The sequence below is a fragment of the Tasmannia lanceolata genome, unplaced genomic scaffold, assembly GCF_043159265.1.
Source record: "Tasmannia lanceolata isolate RefF3 unplaced genomic scaffold, GAP_Taslan_0.1 ptg000007l, whole genome shotgun sequence".
Taxonomy (NCBI): domain Eukaryota; kingdom Viridiplantae; phylum Streptophyta; class Magnoliopsida; order Canellales; family Winteraceae; genus Tasmannia; species Tasmannia lanceolata.
In genome coordinates, this window is record NW_027518684.1 from 19,009,273 (window position 1) to 19,021,904 (window position 12,632).

The 12,632-nt window shown below is 39.2% G+C and overlaps 1 protein-coding gene across 1 annotated transcript in view; it reads left to right on the forward strand.

The window, feature by feature from the left end:
* The first annotated feature begins 5,889 nt into the window (after nt 1-5,889).
* LOC143882201 (NAD-dependent malic enzyme 59 kDa isoform, mitochondrial-like) overlaps nt 5,890-12,632 on the forward strand; it is a 30,813-nt gene continuing 24,070 nt past the window's right edge. The window contains exon 1 of the mRNA XM_077385664.1: nt 5,890-6,306. Within this exon, the coding sequence (XP_077241779.1) occupies nt 6,178-6,306 (129 nt within the window). The 5' untranslated portion in view covers nt 5,890-6,177. The remainder of the gene's footprint in view (nt 6,307-12,632) is intronic.

Consider the following 12,632-nt stretch of genomic DNA (forward strand, 5'->3'; position numbering starts at 1 on the left):
CTCGACCGAAAGCATACAGCAGCCATTTCAATATTAGAAAAGGACAAAAATACCTTTACTCCCGAAACATAAAACCCTATTCTATTTGGTTGTACATTTGCGAGGGAGGGAGGCAAAAAAGACGCGAGGAGAGGTTGAGGGAGACTAAGTCGCCATTTTGGCCAAGCTTCCAGTGATTTTATGTACATTTCAAAAAGTAGTTTACGGCCCCCACAATAGGATGATCTAAACTGTCCATTTGATGGGCCACAATATGAATAGGTTGTGACCTAATAATCATTTCCGTAGGATGATCCTAGCCTTACTATACGGCCCACACCATTGGATGATCCAAGCCATCCATTTTATGGCTCACAATGTAAATAGGTTTTGCCCAAAATATCAATTCCATAGGATGATCATAGCCTTACTACGGCCCACACCATATGATGATCCAAACCATCCATTTGATGGGCCACAATGTAAATATGTTGCAATCCAAAAATCATTTCCATAGGATGATTCTACCCTTTCAATCTATACAGGTTTCCATAACATGCAACTTCTGTATAGATCGGAAGGCTAGGATCATCCTATATGGGAATTATTTTTAGGTCACAACGTATTTACATTGTGGCCCTTCAAATGGACAGTTTGGATTATCCTATGGTGTGGGCGGCATAGTACTTTTTGAATGCAAGCTTACACCATATAAAAACTCTAAAAATCATGGGGTGTGGGAAGATCATAATGCCACCCCTAACATTCCTTAATAAAGGGTAATATTGTCATTTTGAAATTTAAATACATCTTTTGTTGAAATTCAATCAGCAAAACATGGACAAAGGGTATTCCTCTTTTTCGAATTGGCAAACCATGTTATTCTAGTTGTAAATACGGAATAGTAATTACTTTTTTTGCAAAAATCCCATAATTTTAGGGAAATGATTTTAGCACAGCTATGTTTTGATACATGTCTTGTCTTTTAGTATTTAATTGTCGTGTAAGTGCTTTTTGGGAACCGTAAAAAACCCTCTACAACTCTTTAAATACTAAAAGACAAGAAACATGAGCGTCTTGTATTAAAAATGTTCGTGCTGAAATCATTTCCCTAATTTTATAAAGTTTTATTTATTTAAAAGGTTAGATAAAATGCAAATGGGATATAGATGTCATTAAAGGTAAAGTATGGAAGAAAAAGATTAGGATATGTTGACTTTTGGGCCAAGTGTCTTGCAGATGCAAACGACAAAAATGCCCTGAGCTTTGGGACACAATTGAAATTAGGGCTCTGGAACACAATCGGAAATAAAAGCAAAGGGTGGAAGAAAATAACCCATCATTTTGCTCCCATAATTTTAGTGAAATGATTTCAGCACAACTATGTTTTGATACATGCGCTCATGAATCTTGTCTTGAATCATTTCCCTAATTTTATAAAGTTTTATTTTTTTAGAAGGTTAGGTAAAATACAAATGGGATATAGATGGCATTAAAGGTAAAGTATGGAACAAAAAGTTATGGATACATTGACTTTTGGGCCAATGGTCTTGCAAATGCAAATGACAAAAATGCCATGAGCTGTGGGACACAATTGGAATTAGGGCTCTGTGACATAATCAGAAATAAAAGCAAAGGGTGGAAGAAAATAACCCATTGTTTTGCCTTTATATAGTAGTTAGATTTCTCTTCTTTCCCTTATTTTTCTTCATCTTCCCTTCCCTCCCATTCTAAGTTGTAGCGGTAGTCGTTGGTGGTGATGGAGATGAAAAATAGAAAAAATAGAGAAGAAGATGATAATTTGGTCCTTTACACTATATGGCATGGACTAACTTGAAATCAAATAAAATGCATTTGCACATATCATTTTAGAGATACAATGCAATTTCTCCGTAAATTACCCTTCTTGGGCAAGTAAGTTGTGATGGAACCTCCAACTTCAAAGCTGATGAACAAAGCTTTAACCAATTGGGCTAGAGGCTGAACCCTGGTAATTCCAAAATTGTAAAAAGAAATTTGGCATTTTCCATCTTTCCAATTTCTCTTATTTAATGGGAAAATGACCAAAAAAATGAACTTTTTTCCTGAAATATCGTGTCAAAGGGGGTGTTTTCTAAATGACCAAAAGATGGTAAAATGTACTATTTATCTAGCTGAGGACAAAAATGCCCTCTTGGCTTGTTAAGGTCATCTTCAACGGATATTTCACTTTTGCTTTACAGTTTACACATGAAGTGGTATACCCTCAACCTTTTTTACTCGGGACAGCTCCCTCTAGTGTATTTATGATTTCTCTTTTACACTATAGGGGGCTGTCCCAAGTAAAAATTAGGGGGCGAATATATCATTTCACCTTTTATGTACGTTTACACTAGGAAGTGATATATTCGCCCACTTTTTTTGCTTGGACAACCCCCTCTAGTATATTTATGAATTCTCTTTTACATTATGGTGGCTGTCCCAAGTAAAAAAAAAGGGGGTGAATATATCATTTCACTTTTACTTTATGTTTTACACTCGGAAGTGATATGTTCGTCCCCACTTTTACTTGGGACGGCCCCATCGAGTGTATTTATGAATTATATTTTACACTATAGGTGATTGTCCCTCTGAACTACTATTTGGAGCTTCTGAACCACTATTCAGTTAGTTTGAACTACTATTTAGACAGCCCACTATTTGGACCATCTAAACCACTATTAGACCTATTCAGATAGTTTGAACCGCTATTTAGACAGTTAAACCACTATTTAGTTAGTTTGAACCACTGTTTATAGCTTCTGAATGAGTATTATACCTATATATTCAAACAGTTTGAACCACTATTTAGACAATTGGACCACTATTTGGAGCATATGAACCATTATTAGACATATTAAGATAGTTTGAACCAATATTTACATAGTTGAACTACTATTTGGAGCCTCTGAACCACTTAGACCTATTAAGACAGTTGAACCACTATTTAGTTAGTTTAAACTACGATTTCGAGCCTCTGAACCACTGTCTAAATAGGTCTAATAGTGGTTCAAAGGCTCCAAATAGTGGTTCAAACCAGGGTTTTAAATTTCAGTTTTGGAGGAAATTTCGTACCTTGCCGAAATCACAAAATTTCGACTGAAATGCAGTAAAAAGTCTTCAAATGTTGGTTTTATGGGCCAAAATTTCAGCCGAAATTCTGTAAAACAATTAAATAATATTATTTTTTCTAAATTTAAGCCGAATTTTTTGAAATTTCGACCAAAAGTTTGTACATTTCGGAAGTTTTGGTTTCGATACGTTTCGATTTTGGTGTCAACCGAAATTCAAAATTTGGGGTTGAAATTTTGGATTTCAACCTAAATTTAAAACCTAGGTTCAAAGTAACTAAATAGTGGTTCAAACCGTCTGAATAGATAGTGGTTCAGAGGGTCTAACTATTTGTTCAACTGTCTAAATAGTGGTTCAATATGTTTGAATAGGTCTAATAGTGGTTTAGAGGCTCCAAATAGTGGGTCAACTATCTAAATGTTAGATCAAACTGTCTAAATAGTTGTTCAAACTGTCTAAAAAGGTCTAGTAGTGGTTCACAGGCTCCAAATAGTGGTTCAAACTCGCACAGAACGATAAATTAGTGGCTCAAAGGGATCGATAGTGGTTCAATGGGTCTAATTGTGGTTTTACAACTCGGATAGTGGTAGTAGTTGAAGTGAGAGAATAGTGATTTATAGGGTCTAATAGTGGTTCAAACTGGCACAAAATGATAAATTTGTGGTTTACATGGTCCAATAGTGGTTCAAAGTGGCACAAAACGATAAATATACTAGAGGGGGCTGTTCCAAGTAAAAAGGGGGCTAATATATTACTTCCCATTGTAAAAAGGGACATGATATATTTGCCCCTTGTAAAAATAGTGGTTCCCTATAGTGTAAAGGAGAATTCATAAATACACTATCTGGGGGTTGTCCCAAGTAAAAAAGGGGGTGAATATATCACTTCTCGGTGGAAAATGTAAAGTTGACGTAATAAGATATATTCGCCCCGCTTCTTCTACTTGGGACAACCCCTACAATGTAAAAGAGAATTCATAAATACACTAGAGAGGTTATCCCAAGCAAAAAAGCGGCCGAATATATCACTTCCTAGTTAAAACGTAAAGAAAAAAGTGAAATGATATATATCCGCTCCCTTCTTTTACTCGGGACAGCGACATTTAGTATAAAAGAGAATTAAAAAATACATTACAGGGGGCTGTCCGAGGTAAAAACGAGAGCAAACATGTCACTTGTGTAAAAGGTAAAGAAAAAGTGAAATGATGGTTGAAGATGACTTTTATAAGCCATAAGGGTATTCCGGTCCTCAGGTGGCAAATGTTGGTACGATTTACCCTTCTATTTCTAAAACACCCCTTTGGACACGGTATTTCTTGAAAAAAAGCTCATATGTTGGTCATTTCCCTTATTTAATTTGCTTTTACTTCTTTCTTTACTAGCAAGGTTTAAAATTTCAGTTTCGGTACGGGTTTCGGACCATGAAATTTTGAAATTTCGGTCGAAATCTGGTACAAAACCCAAAACCAATATTAAATTTCGGTCGAAATTACCGATAGAAATTTCGGTGAAATATTAAAATAACAGATTTTTTTGGGTCGGCCGAAATAAATGACCATTCGGATTTCGGTCGAAATTTAAAACCATGTTTACAAGTACGTCACTGACTTGGGTGTCGTGCCCAATTTTCAAGGGTGTGATAATGGTAGTTCTTGACAAAAAAAAACGGAGATGATATTTCCACCCCAAAAAAAAAGTTAGAAAAAGGTGAACACGCCTACATACTTTAATTTCGGAACGCGGAGATAAGGCGTCGGTTTTCATATAAGAACAAGCACGTTCAAACGGAAGAAAAGGTGCGAAGTGAAAAAAAAAGAAAAGAAAAAGAAAATGGGACGAGGTTTGAGAAGATGAGGAAAAACGATGGTCAAGATAGTGACGTATACACATTATTCTGTATCTTTTTATGAAAAACGATAGTATAGAAAGTGACAGTATTTGAAATCGTAGACCATTCATTTCCGGATATTTCTCTCAAAAGAAGCATTTATTCCGTGTCTTATTATTCTAGCAACTTAAAGCCAGTTACAATGCTCTTACCACTTTTTTTTTCTCTTTCGAATTAATTCTCCAAATCATATATTCTCCATTAATAACTAAGAATATTTTCCTTCTTTAGCTGAAGAGGAAAAGAGAATTATCTTCCAACAATCTCCACCCTACATCGTGGATCGATGATCGATTAGAGATTTCACTAAATATTGATCAGGGACACTTCTTTTTCTGTTCGGAAAATCTAAGCCATTGATCACCTAATTCATGGAGCTTCTAGAACATCTCTCCTGTATGGTGTGTTTCTCATGGAGCACGCCACAATTTCTACCCAAGCCCATGAATACTGTGGGCCCCACTACTTTACCCTATCATGCTATGATGGGGCGGGGCTAACATTTTATAACCATGCCTAGTGTGGGTAGGCCCCACCATTTTACCCATCATGTTCTGATTTAGTGGGCCCACCATTGAAACACATGCATGAGGCACGGCCCACCATTTTGCACCTCTTGTTAATGATGATAGGGGCATAGGGCCTACCATTTTACACCTAAACCTTTGATGGGGCGGGGCCCATAATCTCTACCCAAACAACCAACCTACACACCATTATGCCCTTTAATGATGTTGACGAGGCAAAAGGTCCACCATCTCTAGTCTCTACCCAACCCCTCATGTTTTCTAACGAGCCCTCGAAATTGAAGTAGATGAAATAAAATTAATATCTCTCCACGTGCATACACACAAATACTCTTACATGACCCTTGGACTCTGCTACCCGTTGGTCTCCGGGCAGCTCATTCTGCCCTACCCAGTCCACTCTTTCCTTTCCGTCCCATTCTCGGGCAGGTCCTACGCTGCCCGCTATTCTCTCCCCCTTCCCTCTACTGTTTCAAAACACTTCCTCTCAGAGAGAGAGAGAGAGAAAAATAGCTATAAAAGGGAGGCGAGAAAGAGAGAGGGTTAGCCTCTTCGTTACCTGATCATAAAATTTAGGGCAAATGTGTTATAGAAAACGGAAACAACGAGTAGAATAATACCTTAGGGTTTGATTTAGGGATCTCGATATTCTCCCCTTCCGATCGATTTTCTTTTCTTTTCTTGATCAGAAAAAATGTGGAAGCTTGCTCGATTTACAGCGAAGAATCTGCGCCAGACACGGCGATTCTCCGCGGCAATCCCCGGCCCTTGCATCGTTCATAAGCGCGGCACTGATATTCTTCATGATCCATGGTTTAACAAGGTTTGGTTTTTTTTTTTGATATCCTGTGGTTTTTATTGGATGATTCACGGTTTTATCAGATCTGTTGGATTTTTCAGTGGATTCTTTCTTTTCCTATTTGTTGTGAGATCTGAAATAATTCAGTAGATTTTAATGTTTCAGCTCTACATGTCTTTTTTCGTTTGTTTATTTTTTAGAGTTTGACATTCAGTGCTCTACATAGGACGATTCACGAATTTGTGATTTCCGTTTATTTTTTGGTCATTTCATTTTTTTTTCTGAATTCTATGCATGACTTGAAACAATAAAGTAGATTTAATGCTTCAGGTGTTGGAATTTAGTTGAGAATCGTGCAAGCGTTGATTTTACTATATGTATGCGTAATGTTAGGATTTTGAATTTTTGGAAGTTAAGCATGGTGATAGTTTTTTAGTGCATTTAGATTCGGAAAACTACTGGATCATTCTGAACTTATTGATTTTTATGATGAATGGATGGAATTACATTTGCTAGTTTGGTACTGCATTTTAGTGGTTTTATAAGGTCGGACAATTCTTTTGGCAGGATTTAATCATTCTGGTATGGTTTTTTATGCATCCGAGTTGGAACTTGTTCCTATGTGTGCAAGTTTTTCGCTGAAATTCTGCGGTGGTAGCGTTTGGAAAGAAGGCGAAGATCACCGTCCTCAACCTGTCGAAGAAGAAGAGAGAACATCGTCTCCATTTGATGAAAACCCTTGAATCCACAAGGAAATAAGATAAAAAAATGGAATTGTTTTGGTTATTCAATAATGAAAGATAAGTTCTTCTCTACACAATCCATACGTCCATTTATAGAAATCAATCCGTTCTTTTCTTTCAATCCTACTCAAACTCCTTTCCTAATCATATCCAAACTTTACCCTCCAAACTAAGTAAGAGTACCACTAGGACTCCTAATGTAACCATAACAAATAAAGAACTCTACCAAGGCGTCGAACTTACACCGAAGCTCTCGTAAGTCGTAAGGATAGCTCCATGCCCTGGCACAATATTATTTCTCTGTTCAACTGGCGTGTCAATTGTCCTAGCTGACATTCCAATTCATTGTTTTTGGCCATAAAATCTTTCATGGGCGTAGTTGGATGCTCATGGATTTTTTTTTTCTGTTTTATGAGATATGCTGGCTTTTCAGTGAATTTTTTCTTTTCGTATTTGTTGTGAGATTTTATGAGGGTGATTGGCTTTTAGGTCATTTCCCTCCCTTTGAATTCTTTGCATGACTTGGTATAATTAAGTAGATTTAATGCTTCAAGTGGTGTAAATTTGATTGAGAATTGTAAAAGGATTGATTTTGCTTTATGTATGCGTAATCTTAGGACTTTGAAAGCATGGTGATAGTTATTTAGTGTGTTTAGCGACAAGATCATTATGAAAATTTTTATTCTCACAACAAATGTGTTGAGAAAATCCACCGGGCAAATCCGATCCGATCGTACACAAGTTAACTTAAAAGTATACAAAAACACAAATCAAAAGATGAACACTGAGATTTTACTTGGTTCGGTCAAGATGCCTGTTATAAAGTGTGGTGTAATTTACATACCTGGTTAAGGGTATTGCTGATATTTCACACATAATCCTAGTCATATATATATATAGCGCACCATTTTTTTGGTGCGCTTAAGTGGTTATAACACCTCCCATTGGTTCGCTTAAGCGGGACCCAAACATTTAAACGAATGGGAGGCGTTATAACCATTTAAGCGCACCAAAAAAATGGTGCGCTTAAGCGCATCAACTTATTCCTCTATATATATATATAATATACTTTATGAGAGGGAGAGATATTCTTCTCTCCTCCATCTCTCCAATGGAACCTCGGATATGGCGACCATGGTATCAGAGCTATAGGTTTTGACAGATCTTTCGGGAAGTGAAGCAACAACAACGAAAACACAAAAAAGGCGGAAGAAAGCAAAACCCTAGTTGGGTTGATTGAAGCCGCTGTACCCCTCATCACCCTTCTTCATGCCGCTGCACCCTTCCTCATCTCTGTCGCCCCATCCTCTCTCACCCTCTCTTTGTCGCCCCCACCCGTTCCCCAAATCTGCTGCACCCCCCTTCCCTAGATCCGCTGCCCCTCCTCCACTCTAGATCTGCCGCCCCTCCTCCACCAACCTACATCCCCCCGCCACCACCACGACCCTAAATCTGCCGCCCCTCCTCCACCCTAAATATGTTACCACCTTTCCCCAACTCTGTTACCGCCCCACCCTAGGGCTTCACCACCGCACCCTCCACTCTAAATCTGTTTGCCGCCCCACTTCTTCCCACCCACATTGGTGCCCCCCACTTCTTAAATAGTCTTCTAGAGCATGGTTTGGAAGCTTTAGTGAATCAGTCATACGTTTTGGTATGGGGCAGTGTGCAGTCGACCACTCGTTTTCAGTATGCAGTCTGATAGTGGATACATCTTCCTGTCGTTTATGTAGATGATAATGTTATCACATGGAACAATATGGAAGTCATACAAAAGTTAAAAGACTTCCTCTAGAAAGAATTAAGCACCAAAGACCTGGGTCGCCTCATATACTTCCTTGGGGTTGAGGCTGCTTATTCTCACAGCTGCCTATCACTATATTGGAGAAAGAATGTCTTGGATATATTAGAGGAGACAGGATCCTTAGGAGTGAGGTTGGCTGAGGTCCCCATAGATCCTAATGTTAAGTTGCTTCCTGATCAAGGGGATTTGTTAGAAGGCCCAGGCAGATACAGGAGATTGGTTGGCAAGTTAATCTATTTGACCATGACTCATCTAGATATCTCACATGTAGTTGGTGTAGTGAGTCAGTTCATGAGCTTGCCACATACCTCTCATTGGGCAGTAGTTCTTCAGATTGTGAGATACATGAAGGTGGCTTTTGGAAAAGGCCTCTTCTTTAAAAAGAACAATCACACGAACTTAGAGGGGTACACTAATGCAAATTTGGCCGGTTCTCTTGCAGACATGAGATCGACTGCAGGTTATTGTACCTTTGTTGGAGGAAACATCTTGGAAAAGCAAAAAGCAGGATGTGGTGGCCAGATCCAGTGCTGAAGTAGAGTATAGAGCTATGGCCCATACATGTGGGGAGTTGTCCTGATTGAGGTCATTTTTGTCTGAGATTGGCTTGCCCTCTTCATCTCTAGCAGCCTTATATTGCGCTAATAAGGCAGCTGTCCATATTGCCTCAAACCTAGTCTTTCATGAGGGGACGAAGCACATTGAGGCTGATTGCCACGTCATTCGTCAAAAGGTTCAAAAGGGGGAAATACATACTGTCTTCGCTAGATCAGGAGACCAAGTGGCCGACGTATTTAACAAACCACTGGGTAGAGCTAGGTTGAATGATGTGTACCAAGCTGGGGCTGTATGATATATACACTCCAGCTTGAGGGGGAGTGTTAGAAAGTGTGGTGTAATTTACATACCCGGTTAATTATATTTTTGATATTTCACATGTAACTCTAGTCACTCGTATACATAATATACTTTATGAGAGTGAGAGCTGTTCTTCTCTCCTCTCTTCTTCTTCTCCATCTCTCCAATGGAACCTAGAATATGACGAACAATGCTTACATCCACTGGCGAGAACACAATCTTCCACTATGAGAATACAAAATACAAGGATTACATCGGGATTAAACCGCAAACCACAACCCTTTCCTTGTCCTCTCAACCAAGACCGTACACAAGAGTAGCCCGAGAAAGAACCCAAGAGAAAATTCACTCTCTCTCCCTTTCTCTCTTCCTCTCTCTTCTCTGTTTCTCAACCCTTGAGGTAGCCAACACACCTCATAAGAAGAAACCACGCTTTCCTCTTTTTAGCCTCACTCTCTCCTAGTCCTATTAGGAAACACTTTCCCCTTCTAGTTTCTTACCAAAACTACATAAGCTTAGTGGGAAACAAGGTTTTAAATATCAGTTACGGCCACCACTGTAACTGAAATATTTCGATTTCGATGGAAATTTCGGCCGAAATCAAGTAATAAAGTGATAAAATTTTGGTTTTTACAAAATTTTCACCAAAATGTCTAAAATTTCAGTGGAAATTCAGGCAATTTCGGTGGACATTTTTAAAATTTTGTAAAAAGGGTAAAAAACTAAATTTTAAACTGAAATTTCGTCGAAATCTTATAAAATTTTGATTTAATGTAAATTTCGTTTCGGCCTTGGCCGGAAGTGAAACATCTTGGCCGAAATTTAAAACTATTGTGGGAAACAAGGCAACTTTCCCAACAATCTCCCCCTTGGCTTGTTTCCCAGCGTTGCCGGTTCGAACCATCGTTGGCTTTCTGAAGTACCAGCTACACACCATCGAATCATCTTGGTTTTGACTCCTCCTACATCGATCAACATGGCCAATGCACATGTCTAGCTGCCAACTCGTTGGCTCACCCATTCAACCAGGAATTATCATCTTCTCACCATCATTTGCAACATGAAAACTCGTCTCTGCACCAACTGCGAAAGAGACCCTACAAGTGTGCATGCCACCGCTCTGTTTCCACCTAGCCATTGAGATTGTAGGAACACTAGTTACTGTGTCCCCAACCAGACGATATAATCCGCCACACTTATCTTCTTTCTTCAGAACCATACAACTGCTTGTGATTTTCATGGATCCACTTGTAACTGAATACCTACAACACCTAGATTTCAACTGGCCAAGAGAAACTAGATTCTTTCGTATCTTTGGGAGATACGCCACACCACCCAAAGTATGAGTCACTCCATCAAACAACTTGATCTTCACCGCTCCAATTCCCGTGACGTCACAAGTTGACTCTTCACCCAAAGACTCTAAACCTGCCCTTATCTCCTGGAACGTATCATAATATTCCCACATAGAGCATACATAAACAGTGTATCCTGAATCTAGAATCCATTCATCATGAGGAGAAGTTTGATTACTTTTGGACATTGTGAGAACATCTCCAACAATTTCGATCTGCTCATCCGTTACAGCCACTGCCGTATTTGTAACACCATTGTCTGACCTGCCAGCTTGGTTTAGACAATCCCGATTGATGTGCCTGTGTTCCTTGCAACAATAGCATTGTAAGCCCTTTCTGCTGACCCTGTATCTTGAGTGATCTGCATTTTATTGATCTCCTGTTATACAACCTTCCTCTATGATTCTTCCCGCAAACAATCAACCAATGCTCTTGATCAACATCTTGATTAGGCCTACTCTCATTTGATAAGATCGCCGTCGTGACTTGTCCGAATAATAAAGTGGTCAATAGATTGTCGAAGGAATCTGAAAGTGAAGTAAAGGGCCCTGTCCTCTTCCTTTAACTTTTCATTAACATTGTGGAGCCGATCTACAAGCCCGTTGAAAACAGTCATGTTTTCCAGAAGATTCCCACGTTCCCGCATCTTCAGCCTGTACAGCTGGCGCTTCAGATACAATCGATTTTCCAAGCTTTTTGACATGTAAAGCTTTTCCAACTTCTCCCATAACTTAGGCACTGATTCTTCTTCCATAATTTTAAACATAACATTAGACCGCCTTTAACTCAATGTCTTCCCAATCGACATCCGCGATCTTCCCCTGCTTCCAATCCTTTCCTTTCAATGCCTTAGCTAGGATGTCCTTCACCCACATCTGCCATAGTGTGAAACCGCCCTTTCTGTCAAACCAGTCGATAGTTGATGTTGAATTGGGTCGAATTCAACTTTACAGCCATCTCAGATCACTTCTCGTTGCAGGGTTCCAACTCGAACGAGAATCTCTCAAACACTCCACTTGGCCTCAACGATCGCTCCAACCTCAGCTTTGACACCACTTGTTGCGAAAATCCCTCGGGCAAATCATATCAGATTGTGCACAAAGTAAACAAGAAGCAAACGACAAGATGCACACCGAAATTTACGTGGTTCAGCCAAGATGCCTTCATCCACGGGCGAGAACACGATCTTCACTATTGGAAAAAGCAAATTACTAGGATTATAATGGGACTAACCTGCAAACCGCGACCCTTTCCCTTGCTCACTTAATCAAAACCGTACACAAAGAGTAACCTGAGAAAAATTCAAGAGAAACTCGACACAAAATCCAAGAGAAATCCTCTCTCTCTCTCTCTCCCCCACTTTCTCTCAAGCCCTGATACTCTTGCTGCAACTCTGTTCAGGCAGGACTTTTGAAACTTTTATATCTAGGTTTCCTAAACCGTAAGAAACCCTTTCCCGTTTTGCCTTCCCACCACAAACCAAAATCCTAATTATATTAGGAAAGCTGAGTGGTGGGAAACAAGGCAACTTTCCCAACATTATCGATTCGTCTAAGAACTAGTGTACAGAAGAAAGGTGCATGCATATGC